At 54.7% G+C, this 14,042-nt stretch overlaps 1 protein-coding gene across 1 annotated transcript; it reads right to left on the bottom strand.

Annotated features, from left to right (window-relative positions):
• Window positions 1-9,608: 9,608 nt before the first annotated feature.
• Window positions 9,609-11,552, bottom strand: GSC (goosecoid homeobox). Its single transcript, XM_012755366.2, has 3 exons — window positions 11,089-11,552; window positions 10,393-10,652; window positions 9,609-10,034 (listed from the first exon to the last, which is right to left on the bottom strand). The coding sequence occupies exons 1-3, from the start codon at window positions 11,441-11,443 to the stop codon at window positions 9,879-9,881; spliced, it is 771 nt and encodes a 256-aa protein (XP_012610820.1). The 5' UTR covers window positions 11,444-11,552; the 3' UTR covers window positions 9,609-9,878.
• Between the last annotated feature and the right edge of the window lie 2,490 nt (window positions 11,553-14,042).

The raw sequence follows: 14,042 nt of genomic DNA, 5'->3' as shown, positions 1-14,042 counted from the left end.
CCTCCCAGAGTGCTAGGATTACAGGCTTGAGCCACCACACCCGGCCTTGACCAGAGGTTTTGAACAGAGACAATCCCTCCTGACACGAACGAGGTACAGTTCTACAGGAATATCATGCAAATCCGTCAAAGGCGGGACGGGGATGGCAACAGACGTTTGGGGCAGATCAGCTCTCTTGAGGCAGCAGAATCTCATAGTCACTGGCGTAAACAAAGCTTGACTTATTTTGGGAAGGAGACGTCATGGCAGTGTGGGCATGTATGAATTCTATGAAGGTTCAAGCAGCTTAACAAGTTCTTAGAACCCCAAAGAAACCAGAAACCATGCAAAAGTCTCTGAGCCCTGATAAAGGCTTGGAGTAGTTCAAGAAGGCTGCCTGGAGGAAGTGACATTCGAAGGATTTGGTCAGCAGGAAGGGCTTAAGTTTGAGCCATCACCTAATGCTGAGACCAACACTGCCATATCCAGGAAAAGCAGCTGCACCCGTGAGTGTAGTCACAGCCAGATACAAATGGAAAGTTCCAGGGCTTGGAAAACTGCTCTTCCGCGCTTTCCCCTTGTGGCTGTGTGATCTCAGAAAAGCAGCTTGACCTCTCTGATCCAGTTCCCCCCTTGGTAAAATGGGAAGAACAGTCCCTGCCATGCTCACATCTCATGGTGGTTGCAGGGACAGGGAGTCAATCGCTGTGAGGGGAGTTCTCTAAGCTGTAAGACGCAGACGCTGAGCTCACACCCAGGCCTGTTCCCGTGGGGACGGATGGGTGCTAAGGCTGGACAGGGACTTGGAGCATGCGGCGTCCCTGACATGTCAACTGCCCAAGAATTACAGTCCTCTGGAAAAATGACTTCGGTGGATCTATCACAAAACACTGCATTTTAAAATCCCTGCCTATAACATACAAAAAATAACAACGACAACAAACAAAACCCTCCTCTGCAGAGGCTCTGAGCGATTTTCCGTCCTTCTCTGACAGCAGACGGAGAGGATGCCACGCAGAGGCCGGTGAGATCCAACCCCTCGGCCAGAAGGGCCTGCAGCTGACAGTGACTGTGCAGCTGGGTTAGCGCGACCCCGGCCACCTCCTCGGCCACCTGCAGGGGTCTAGGGGGGAGGGAGACCTGTTCCGTAGGTCTGAATATTTCAAAACAAAGAGTTGGCCTTAAAATAATAGACTGAGCCCCTACCCGAGCCAGGCTGTGGACTCCACCAAGTTCCCCCCTCCATGCCTCCCGGTCCCCACCCGGCCAAGCCCGTCCCCAGCGGTTCCCCCTCAGGTACGAGTCTCCAGGCCTCCGCCGAGCAGCTCCCTCTTCCTGAAAGGCTCCCTCTGACTTCAGGCCCAAACCCCCCTGCTGCAGTGCTCCGCTGCCAGGAGCTTGCTTGACCCCCGCCTCTGCCCAACCACAGCATGGCATGGGGTCCCCACCCCTCCACCTCCGCACGGCCGTTTAGCATGTGGACCGGCCTGACTCACACGCCTGAGGACGGACGCTGCACTATGCAGGTTTGTGACCCGACTCCGCACCCAGGAGGGGCCTGGCAAGTCTCAGGTGAGTGGGGGGAGCCAGCTCACACACAGAAACGTTGGGGTGCCGCGGCCGGATGGTCTCCTGTGTGGTCTGGATGGCGTGGCCTCCTTGCTGCCACCATACCTGCCTGTCCCCGCACCTCTGTTCTGCCTGGCCAAATCCTAACCTCCTTGCAACTCCCGCTTCCTCCAGGAAGCCTTCTGTGATTGTAGGCTGTCTCTTACTTAATGTCACATAATTTAGCATTCTTTTTTTTTTTTCTTTTGAGACAGAGTCTCACTCGTTTTGTCGCTTTGTTGCCCAGGCTAGAGTGAGTGCCGTGGCATCAGCCTAGCTCACAGCAACCTCAAACTCCTGGGTTCAAGCGATCCTCTTGCCTCAGCCTCCCCAGTAGCTGGTACTACAGGCATGCACCGCCATGCCCAGCTAATTTTTTCTATATATATTAGTTGGCCAATTAATTTCTTTCTATTTATACTAGAGACAGGGTCTCGCTCTTGCTCAGGCTGGTTTCGAACTCCTGACCTCAAGCAATCCGCCCACCTCGGCCTCCCAGAGTGCTAGGATTACAGGCATTAGCCACCGCGCCTGGCCAATTTAGCATTCTTGCTATCCTGTTTTTTATTTTCTGAGATCATTTCTTGCACATGCAGACTACATTACCAAAATAGCACCTCTTAAGATCAGGCACCATATTGTGTTCTTCTATAACCACCCTTATATCCTAACTTCCATCCCCCCAGCCCCATCCCTCTGAGCCACCAGCAGGGGGCGCAGCACTGGGCTAAGACCACAGAGAAAGGAAATGAGGCATTAGGCAGGCAGGGGTAGATCCTGGCCCCATCAGCTACTAGCAACAGCCTCCATGTCTGGTTTGGACTCTAAACTTTAGACCAGGAGTTCTCTGAGGAAGGACAGATAGTAATTATTTACTTCATAGGCCATGCAATCTCTGCCGCAACTACTCAACTCTGCCATTGTACCTGGAAAGTGACCATAGACCATACGTAAATGAATGGGCATGGCTGTGTTCCAATAAAACTTTATTGACTGGCTAGGCGCGGTGGCTCACGCCTGTAATCCTAGCACTCTGGGAGGCGAGGCAGGCAGATCATTTGAGCTCAGGAGTTCGAGATCAACCTCAGCAAGAGCAAGACCCCGTCTCTACCAAAAATAGAAAAAATTAGCCGGGCATGATGGCACATCCTTGTAGTCCCAGCGACTCGGGAGGCTGAGGCAGGAGGATCGCTTGAGCCCAGGAGTTGGAGGTTGCTGTGAGCTAGGCTGACGCCACGGCACTCTAGCCTGGACAAAACAGTGAGACTCTGTCTCAAAACAAAATAAAACAAAAAACTTTATTGACAAAACAGGCAATGGACCAGATTGGTTCATGGGCTGTGATTTGCCAACCTTTGTTTTGGAGGATTACTTGAGGGGACATCTAATCCCCTCGACACACAGGCCTTAGACATCTGTGAAGTGTCCCAGCACTGCCCCGTCCCTGCACCCTCCATCCTCTTGGGTTTCATCTTAGCACTTACCACTGTCTACTTCTTACCGCCTGTCTACCTGTTTGGTGACTGTCTACCCAACAGAACATAAAATGCCATGAGCATAGAGGCTGTATGTCTGGCATCTGGAACAGTACCTGACACAGATGAGGCATCTTTTTAATATCTATGGACTAAATGAAGACCATTATTATTACTATCATTGTCGTTGAAAGCCTTCGAATAAGTATTTTTCTGATTATGTGCTTATGACTATTTTTAACGTGTTGATATATTTACCGGGATTATTTGTGTTTTGCAAAACCCCAAGGAATTTTCATTGCAGAAAATTACAACATTAGACTTTAATCACCCCATTTAACCAGGTAGAATTCTCTCGTTTTGGAAAAAAAAAACTCAAAGGTCACATTGCTTGCTGGCAACCAGACAGGGATTCGAACGCAGACCTCCTGGTCGGTCCTTATTAAAAGAGGCGATCTGGCAGCGTAGAAACAGCACTGAACTTGGAGTACAAGAACCAGTCTTACTGGATCAGAGAAGTTATTTCACATTCAGCAAAATGGTGACAGCAATGCCAACCCCACAGATCCACGGCCAGGATTAAATAAAGCGCAGACAACAAAGAACAGGGCTGGACACAATTAAAGCTATTGCATGACCTATTACTATCACCAACAAGGTGACAATATCCCTCCCTGTCCACCCTGCCGCCTAAGAGGGGGAGATTAGGTAAGGATGTGCCCAGGAAAATGGTTCTGAAACTGTTAACCTCTGAACAAATGCAAGATACATTTTTTTGCAATGCTGATGTTGCAGAAAATATATCCCATCTTTTTAAACACAAACAAAAAAAAAACATGAACATCTTCCATAAAGATGAAAATTAACTGTAAAGACCCGCGATCTTTTCAGACCTTCCACTGCACTCAAGAAAAGGGTTAAGTTTTCATCGGCCCACACGTGTCTGCGTCCTGCTGCCACAAAGGCAAAGACCAAAAGGAACACAAGGGGGTCTCACCCGCCCAGGACAGAGGGAGGGGGTATCCGTTTTGTTCCAGCCCGCTCGTGTCCACGCCGGGAGTCCTCTCTTGCGGCAAAAGCGGACTGGAAACAAAAACAAGCCTAAAATAGATGCGGCCCCACCGTCCTCCTGCAGCCCCGCAGCCGTGGAGGGGGGACAACCTCCTCGAAGGCTCTGAGTGTGGCAGGCACCATCGTGCGAGCTGGAGTTACGCTTGGGACAGGGTGGGGGAAGCCAACACCCGCTTCAGTAAAAGTGATTCACTTGGTTTCAGATTTAAATATTTATTCCTCAAATACAAAACAACGCGGAACACGCGCGGCCCGGAACGTCCCAGCCATCTGGCCCTCGCGGTGGTCGGAACGTCCTCAGATGAAGCAACAGGGAGGAATCCAACGTCACGGAGCGCTGAGAATTTGGGGGTGGGGTGGGGTGGGGTGGGGGTGTGGGGAACGTGCCAGGCACCATCGGGCCACCCTGTTTCTTAGAGAAGGGCCGTTTTCTGTTTCTGGACACAGGGTTAGCACCTTGAGGACTCTCAAAGGAGGATCAGCTATAGCCTGTCTGGAAAGAAGCATCTCTTGACCTCGCTGGGAGATGTCAGTCATTTGTTCGGGGCCCGATTAAAGTGGGCACTGTCACCATTAGCCTCGTCAAACACTGCCCTGTGGGATGCAGACCGAGCTGAGCCCTGGGCTGTCTGCTCCGAGCCCTCCACCTGGCAGCGCGGGCCTCCAAAACCGCACGCCTCCCCCAGGCCGGCCGGCCCCCCTCTGGAGAAGAACGTCCTGTCAGTCTGTCACTTCCCAGGAGGCCCTGCGGCCGCGTGGGACCAGTGCCATCGTGCTGTGTGCGGCCTGTCTGGGACCCTGCACCTGAGGCCACAGCCGCCCCTCTCGCTGCAGGCCACTGGACAACACAGGTCTTCTCTCTGAAATTTTCATGTTTTTAAGATATTTCTGACCCATTTCCCCGCAAAAAAAAAAAAAAATTTTTTTTTTAAACAAGCTACCGTGTGTTCTGAGAGTTAGGAGTGAGAAAATCGCCAGGGAAAAGAATGTTCCAGTTGGAGAAGGAGCTCACCCTTCCCTGAGAGGAGAATCTGTCTCCTAACGCTGCAGCGGCCTTGTCTGGGGTGGGCAGAGCTCACCTCGCAGCGGGCTGGAAGCGTTCCCTGGGCTCCATGTGACACAGCCGTGTGACACAGCCAGGAAATCAGCGAGGAGACAGTACGGACGCTTCTAAACTCTGCCCCTCGCAACGAAAATTATCCCACCGATCACAGCTACTATAAATCGGCCTCGGTGAGAGTGGCTGTCCCCACACTCCGCAAAACGCAGCTCGCTCAGCTGAACCGGCCGCTTGATTTGGTCAACAGACTGGGGAGGTCTCACAGTTAGGAAAACAGAAGGTATAAATGGAGCAAACTCCTAGGGCAGAGGGAGGGGTTTGGAGAGGAATTCTTAACATCTTTCCTCACTGACGCTTCCCAGGGCTGGACACCTGAGAACAAACGAAGACTGCCGGAATCCAAAAATTACAGACCCACTTTGAAAATACCGCAGCCCGCCATCATCAATCCTGTTTGTTCTGTGGGTCGTTCAGACTCCAGCGACAATGCTTTTTATTTTCCCTAGATTTAAAACAATGCCGTGACAAGCAGAGGTCTTCCGTGTTGTCACACAGGTCTAGGGACAGGTCTCAGGGGTGTCCTCTGTCCCCTCACCAAGCAAGAGGTCCCAACAGTTAAAAGACCCAGATAGATCCATATCTTCCAGAACTTTCAAGGCACTCTGCACCAGCTGCTTGGGTTTTGTTTTCGTTTTACTTTTGAAAAAACTTCAAGGTCATTTCACAAAACTTGGCAATGGAATCCAAATCCACTCCAAATTTTCTCCTCCTTCATCTAAATCTCCTCATCCTGAACCTCTCAAGGAGAATGCAAGCTATTTTGCCTTATCAGATGCTTTCTTGTCTTAAATCCATGGCAATCACGTTTAATTGCATTAGAGTTTGTGTCCCGTGGTCACGAATAAGCTCCTAAACCAACAACAGTTAAAAACAAGGTGCATTCCTTAATTCCTAGTTCCAATCTAGCATGCAGGGCATCACCCAGGCAGTTCGAGGGTGTTTTGCAAAGCACACAATGAATGTGTCAGACACTCTGCTGGGTTCTTGCCTTGTGTCATCTCTAACCCCCTACCCAAGCCCAGTTTGCAGGTGAGGAAGGAACCTGTCCCAGCTCACCTGGTGAGTATGTGGCCCCATCCAGATGGAAGCTTGGCCCAGTGTGGTAAAAGGCCAGCCCCCCCAGCTGTCCATGTCCCACCACATTGCCCTGTCCTCCCCAGCCTGCAGGTTTGCATCCGCACTCCTTCATGTTCTGCACTTAAAAGGTGTGCAGTGAATTTTAGGGACCTAATGTATAGACCTTGCGGTCACAGAAGGCCAGCACAGGAAGGGATCTTTGCCTGGGGGTCTTGATGCCTGAACTATTTTACTTGAGTCACTTTAAACTTGATTCAGTTCAGAACAAGAGCTCCCTGACACCCTACCTCCTGGCCCCTGTCTGTCCCCCATGTGCAAAGAAACGAAAGGGGAACCACTCAGGTGAACTCACCTGGCTTACACCTTCCCCACTTGAACAGGTGCACACACTACTTTCCAACACCATGATCCAAATTCCCAGTGGAAAAAATGACAAGGCCTGCAGGCCAGCCAGAGAGAGCTCCCGAAGTCCACACGCCTTTGCCCAGTGACCACCAGGCCTTCCTGACACCACAGCCGGGCTACGGCAGAGGTCTGAGCCCCACAGCTGCCGGAGGAATGCAGGGGAAGGTGGGTGGACTATAATTAGACAGACCATCCTGGCAGTTCTGTGTTCACTCCAGATGTTTAGTATGTTTATTTCCTGCGAGGGAGGCCAGTCCTGAAGCACTCTGCCGTGGCACTCCAGCGTGGAGATGTGGACAGAGAAGGAGCCCTGGCCTACCCTGGGCCATGCCAGGAGCAGCTTCCCAGCTCTTGTCCGCCCTTCCCTGCACTCACCATGGCTTTTCAGCGGGCGCTCATGGGGGAGGAGGACCTACCCCTCCCTCAATCCCCCTGTCCCATCACTTGCCATAGACCTCTTTCCAGACAAGTGCATGTTTTTTTTAAAAAAATGAAAGATCCCCTTTTACGGGGGTCTGAGAGCAAGTCACATGCAAAGAGACACACAAGGAATTTATAAACAGCCCTACAGAGGTCAAATTTTTCAGGGTAGAATGATACTGCCCACTCCGTCCTATGTTAGAATGTTCCAGATGTCCCTGCAGGCTCAGCCCTCTCCAATGGCACAGAGGACACCATCCAAGAACATCGGCTATCAAGGAATGGGGGTGCAGGACAGGCAAGTCTTACGTCTAAGAAGGTGGAACATTAACAGCCTTGCAACATTCACGCCCATTAAAGTGATAACTTTTTTGAATATTTCTCACAAGAAATGTTATTAGTGTGAACACTTCCAATTATAATAGTACAAGACTCGCTAGGGCAAAGATGATGTCCCCTTCTTTATTTCTTATAAGCTGCCTGTTGTTAAAATATTTAACCTTTCAGAACCTTAATTTCCCACCTGTGAAATGGTGAAAACACTCCCCCTCTCAGAGTTCTTGAAAGGTAAAATGAGATAATGTATATAAATCTTGAAGTACTGGGGCCAACATAATATAAATCACAACATTTAAAAAAAAATAAGTAGCCACCTCGAAAGATTCTCTTACACCGGGCGCCATTCTACATAAGTGCCTTTAAGAGCCCCAGGGAAACAGATACTATTACTACACCCATGCCCATTTGAGTTAGGGAAGGGGAGGGTCAGGTTAAGTAACTTGCCTGAGGCCACAAAATAATGGAGTCTGGGTATGAACCAATGCAATCTTGTCCCTTGAGGCAGACCTGGCCTCCAAACGGCTGCCTCTTTCTTTTGTCTAGGGATACCCCTTATTAAAAAGGCAGTACTGGCCCAGTGCGGTGGCTCACACCTGTAATCCTAGCACTCTGAGAAGCCAAGGCAGAAGGATCGCTTGAGCTCAGAAGTTCAAGACCAGCTTGAGCAAGAGCAAGACCCCATTTCTATTAAAAATAGAAAAATTAGCTGGGCATGGCGGTGAGTGCCTGTAGTCCCAGCTACTTAGGGAGGCTGAGGGAGGAGGATCGCTTGAGCCCAAGCGTTTGAGGTTGTTGTGAGCTAGGCTGAAGCCGCAGCACTCTAGCCCAGGCAACAGAGCGAGACTCTACCATGGGAAAAGAAAAAAAAAAAAGGCAGTCTGGGCACTCCATGTTTCGTAAGTATCATTTCACCCAATCCAGGAGCCACTTTTACCTTGCAAACATTAAAACTGTGAAAAAAACACGGCCTCTCATAAAAAGCTGTACTGTGTTCCTGTACTGTTCCTTTTCCTGTAATGTGTTCTGTAGCAAGGATGCACGGCCTTCCCCTGGAGGGACATGGCACTGAACACCTGAGGAAGAACAAGCTCCCCAGCAGTGGGCACGTCAGCTAAGCCAGAAGGTTCCGAGCCTCAGCTTTCCCATCTTTAAAATGGACTTAAAGCAAACCTGAACAAAGTTTTTAATATATTAAAAGCCATTCTTGCTGGCCCTTGGCCTCCACTCCATCTGCCCCTGAGCCCACAACTGCCTGGGGAACCACACAAATGTCTTCGTCCCTAGCCCACGAGCTTATGTGGCACCAGTGGGCTTCTCCAACCCTTCCTATGCAACTGACCCAACCCGTGAACAGGGTGTGCTCTTGGGAGCTGCCTCCTACGCCCCAGCTGGTGCAGAAGGGAGGGAGTCTGGGGAGGAGGCTGGAGGGGTCACTACTGCCACCTTGTAGTGACCCCTCTGGCCTAGCGCTCTTAGACAAGGCTGGCCTAGACAGTGGGTCACCGCGGGCCCAGGTCACCCCAGACGCCAGGGAAGAAGTGCAGCAGGCCCAGGGCCTGTGTCCTTGGCCAGCTCTTCCCCGGGGCACACATCTGGGAACCACCAGGCAGGTGAGGTGCCCGGGGCTGTGGGGCCCGCAAGCTTGTCCAGGAGGAAGAGGAGGCAGCTCCCCGGTGGAGGTAGGCAGGGGGGCAAGCAGGGAGATTCGGAAGCGTTAGCGGAGGGGCACGTCCCGCTCCCTAATTGCACCGTGGCCTCCCCGCCTTAGGTAGGTCCGAGGGTTTCTGGAGCGCAGAGCCGGTGAATGGCTGCAGCGGGTTTGGGCTGGGAGAAGTCACCCGCGAAGGAAGGAGTGCTCTTTCTCCCAACAGGAGCGGGGACTCAGAACCCAGCGCTGCCCCTGTCATCCGCAACGAACCCCGCCGCCCGCCCCTTTTCGCGAATTTTACTTTTAAAACACAGGGGACCTGTCCTCTGACGATCCACACTGAGTTTCAGCTTTTTGTATTGGACAGATTTTTCCTCTGACGCTACAGACTAAGTAGATCTCTTTTCTGAGCCTCGGGCGGAGGGTAGCGGTGGTGGGGTAGGAAATACAGAAGGTGGCCCATCCGCATCGCCATCACTTTATTGTAGTGTCACGTTAACGGTTAACTTAGCTATAAATACTACGGCGCGGGGCAGGCGCGGGCGGCCCGGGCTGCGGGACTGGGGCCCCCGCCCCGACCCCAGGCGCAGACCCCCTCCGGGCGCTGCACACTATTTACAGTTCCTCCGTCTCTTTCTCGACCCCTCCCGCAAGGCAGCGCGTGTGCAACAAAGTAGCATCGTCTGTCTGTGCAAGTCCTTCGAGTCAGGCAAACGCCACAGCCGGCCCGCGGCCGTCAGCTGTCCGAGTCCAAATCGCTTTTACCTTCTTCTTCCCTCTTCTCCGGCGACGCCTTAGACGATGCCTTGTTCCACTTCTCGGCGTTCTCGGACTCCTCCGAAGAGGATCGCTTCTGCCGCCTCCATTTGGCGCGGCGGTTCTTAAACCAGACCTGTTGCACAAGCGGGACCCAAGGACAGTTAGGGTCGGAGGCGCGCCCGCCCCCGCGCCCGGCACGCCGGGAGCTCTGCATGCGCGGTGGTGGGGGCACCGCGCCGCGGAATCGGAACCCGGATCCCAACCCGACCCCGGGACCCCGCGCGCGCGCCAACAAAAGGAGGGGAGCCACGCGCTCCCGCTTCCGCATTTTCATTCAACTTCCTGGGCCTAAAGCGCCCTCCAGCAGCCTCTGGGCTGCCATCGGGATGTTTCTAAAGCGCAAGGAGACCCAAGCAGGGCTGGCACACCCGGCTGGGGCCCCCTTTCTCGGGGAAGGACCACTAGACGCCCTGGCAGGGCCCCGCGCCTACCTCCACCTTCTCCTCGCGGAGGTGCACTTTCCGGGCCAGCTGCTCGCGCGTGCCCACGTCCGGGTACTTGGTCTCCTGGAAGAGGTTCTCCAGGGCCTCCAGCTGCTCGTCGGTGAAGATGGTGCGGTGCCGCCGCTTCCGCCGGCAGTGCAGCTGGTTGAGGAGCTGCAGCTCGGTGCGGGACAGCGTGCCCACGTTCATGTAGGGCAGCATCTGGTGCGGCACCGGGGACACCAGCACCGAGCCGGGGCCCTCGTAGCCTGCGACAGGGGGAGGCGCACGGTCAGCTGCCCTTCCTCGCCCCCGCACACACGCCCGCCCGCGACCCTCTCCCGCTTAGAAATCGTCTGCAAGGGGGGTGCTGGAAATTGGGGGTGTGAGGGAATCGGGTGTAGGGAAAAGGAGGGAGGCTCGTAAGAGCGTCCACCCGCACCCCCCCAAAGCCAGTTAGAGAATTCTAAAAAACCTAGTCTCCCCGTGCAGCCACTGAATTACAGTTTCCACTAACGGGACAAGTTTGCAGCAAGAAGTGTGCAACCTCCCGCGCTCCACAGGCAAACGGGGGAGGGGGGAAACTTGCCAAAGTTGAAAAGTTTGTGCAAGGTGAAAAAAACAAGCGCCACCGCCCGCCACCGTCCCAGGCACTAAGGACCGCGGGGGGGGGGGCGGCGAAGGCCGGCGCGAGTGCGACCCTACCTGGGGGTGTCGCGACGCAGGAGCACTGCTGGGCGCCCAGCGGCGGCACGGCCCCGCAGCAGGCCGGGCCCACGGGCGCCGCCTGCACGTGCAGCTGCCCGTAGAAGTAGTTGTTGTAGCCCAGGCGGGAGCCGCCGACCGCGGCCGGGAGGCCCGCGCCGCCCGGGGCCACGGGGCGCGGGTAGAAGGCGCCGTAGTCCGAGGAGGCGCCGCCGCCGGCGCCGTAGAGCGAGTCCCCGTGCAGGGCCGGGAAGACGACGGGAGCCGCCGCGCTGGGCGCCACGGGCAGCACCGAGTCCTTGCAGCGCGGCCGGGCGGCCAGGATGTTGTCGATGCTGAACATGTTGGCGGGCATCCCCGAGCCCCGCGCCGGGACCGGGGGGCGGCGGGGACGCGACGAGGAAAAGAGCCTCAGAGTGGGGGGGTGCGCCCTCCTCCCGCCGCCAACCAAAGCGAAAGAGAGCGCCGGCGAGAGCGGGCGGCCCCGCGCCCTCCCCGCCCCCTGCGTCCGCGCGCCTCCGCCCGCCCGCGCCGCGGCGTCCGCCGAGCTCGACCCGCGGGTAGGACGCGGCTCAGGCCAGCTGAACCTCTTGTTGGTTTTATACCGAGTCGACGTCATCCTGGATTTAGTTCCTGGTAATATGCAGATGACAAACAGAACCAGATTTGGCCCTTTCTTTTCCTCGGGGTGGGGGAGGGGTGCGGGCGGAGGGGGAGAGGTACCGAGGGGAGCGGGTTACGGGACCTGAAAAGCGATTGTGGATTGCGAATTAATGAAATTAACCTAATCTTTTCCATTCGGCAGCCCCGCCGCGGGCCGGGCGAGCTGGGCGGGCGGCCTAATTGCCCTGGTTAATCTCATTAATTCCATTGTGCCGCCGCCGTTAACAGCTCCCCGCGCCGACCTCTCCACCCCCACCCTTTTTCTCAGATTGGGTCCTATTATTGGGTGCGATTTCCTCTGCCTGTAGCTCACATTCATTGTGGCCAGTTCTACTTTGGGGCTACGCTTTTCCCCTTTCAGAATTTGTTTTGTTTTAGAAATTGTGAGGGGCCGCGTCCTCTCGCAAGCAGGATTGAAAACTCCGCGTCTCCCGCAGGCCCGCACGCACTCACTGCCTAATTCCACCTTTCTCTCTTCTGAGTCTTGAGGTTCTCTCTCAAATGGACCTGGTTCATCCCCACCCAAAACCTTTTGTTTTTGCAAAAGCCAAAATTTGTAAAGGCAAAACGACGAAAGAAGAAATGCATTGTGTTTCCTAAAAGGAAAAAAACAAACTTTTTTGCAGCCACCTTGGGTCTGAAAACTACCATGGCCTTCCTTAGGTTCTTCCGCAGCGAAGACCAAATTCGTCCACTATTTAAAATTCGCCACCAAGAGTAGCACTCACCAAGAGAGCGCTTCTAGCTGCTCTCTGCGTGGCTGTCGGTAGGCTTTGCGCTTTTTAAAAATTAATTTTGGAAATGAGGTGGCTTGCCCCCCAAATATTTTTGGCCTTCAATACAGATGGGCCCTTTGGGGCTTCCCTATCCGTTTCCCCAACAATTAAGTAGCATTCTTTCCTTCCGACCTTCCAGCTGCGGGGGAGAGAGGGCTCTAGCCGCGGCCTGCCCTTCCGCCTGGCGGGCCCACGCCGGGCTCCCCGCGCCCGGTGGCCTGGACGAAGGCCGGCTCTGTCCGCGGCAGGCGGCCGCGGTGATTTGCGGGACTCTCGGCGAGGCACGGCCGGCCCGCCCGCCGCAGCCACGGGAGGCGCATCCAGCCCACCAATGCGAGCCGGCGGGGAGCGCCCTTCGCGAGAAGGTAGGCGACGGTACGCGCGGACCGGAACAGTCCCGAGACACTGCGAATCGGATCGGGTGCAAGCCTCGGGCTTGCAGCTCTGGCCATTCCAGGGGAAGGGGCAGTACCTGACCCGGGCGAGACTGCCGAGCACCGGGGGTGAAGGGGCACCTTGGGGTTTCCCGAAGGAAGGCCACCTTTAATGGACACCCATTTTTCGCTATTTCTTTCTGGCTAATTAAACAGGGGTCCCCGCAGACTTGTCTGAAGTCGCCGTAAGAAGGCTAAGTGGGCGGCCCACTCCCCGGCTCTGCGGCAAAGGGGGAAAGGCCACATGTCAATTGCTGTTCCCGCGTCAAAGAGCCGTTGCACCAAGGTTTGGTCCTGCCCCTAGCCCGAGCGCAGAACTCGGCGGCGCGGGAGCTGCCGAGTGAAGCCAGCGGCGGGGTTGGGGTTTCTCCTAGGCCTCCGCGCACGGATCTCTGCGTCCTCGCGCCCGCGGCTTGAGACTTGCTTCTTCCAGTGCTGCGCGAACTGGAGTTGGTTGTAGGGGGAGATTAGGACAGCACAGAGATGGGTCTCAATTTGGGGAGTCGATAGATTTTTTTCTTTTAACAACAAAAACCAATCGGAGGAGGCAGTGTGACCCTCCCGTTAGAGAGGTCAGGTCTAGGGTAAGAAGTGGGGCGCCTTCCCTCTCCTGCTGACGAGGGATGGAGGCTTTTCCCCATTCTTGGAGACTTCACAGCCAGTCACTGGCTCCAGGGCACACATACTCGCCGCGATCTTTCCCAGGTCTAATTTTGCAGGGCAGTTTCACGGAAGACAACCAGAGGCTGCCACTTCAGCAGTGGCTTTGCCTGCGTTTGTGTTGCAGGCTGGGCGTGCGCCGCGGTGCGCCTGTCAGTGGATCTTTTAAAAGACATTTGCCTGAGCCGGGTGGAGTTCGCAGAAGAGCCGCGGGACTCTTGGGGCAGATTCCCTGTCGTTTTTGGGGAAGGTGCCCAGACCAGAACAGCGCCAAAATTTCAGCCACAGACCTAAAAGAGTGTCCCTAAGTTTTTAAAGGAGGAGTATGACAACCTCCTCCACACACCCCTCTATGTCTCCTTCCGTTGGGTACGTTGTTCTTTTTAGTAACCAGGTTTAGCAAACTCCTGGACGGCACGCG

This window comes from Microcebus murinus, chromosome 6 (assembly GCF_040939455.1).
Source record: "Microcebus murinus isolate Inina chromosome 6, M.murinus_Inina_mat1.0, whole genome shotgun sequence".
Lineage (NCBI taxonomy): Eukaryota > Metazoa > Chordata > Mammalia > Primates > Cheirogaleidae > Microcebus > Microcebus murinus.
Note: the sequence above shows the minus strand (reverse complement) of the source record. Positions and strands in the feature narration are given on the sequence as shown.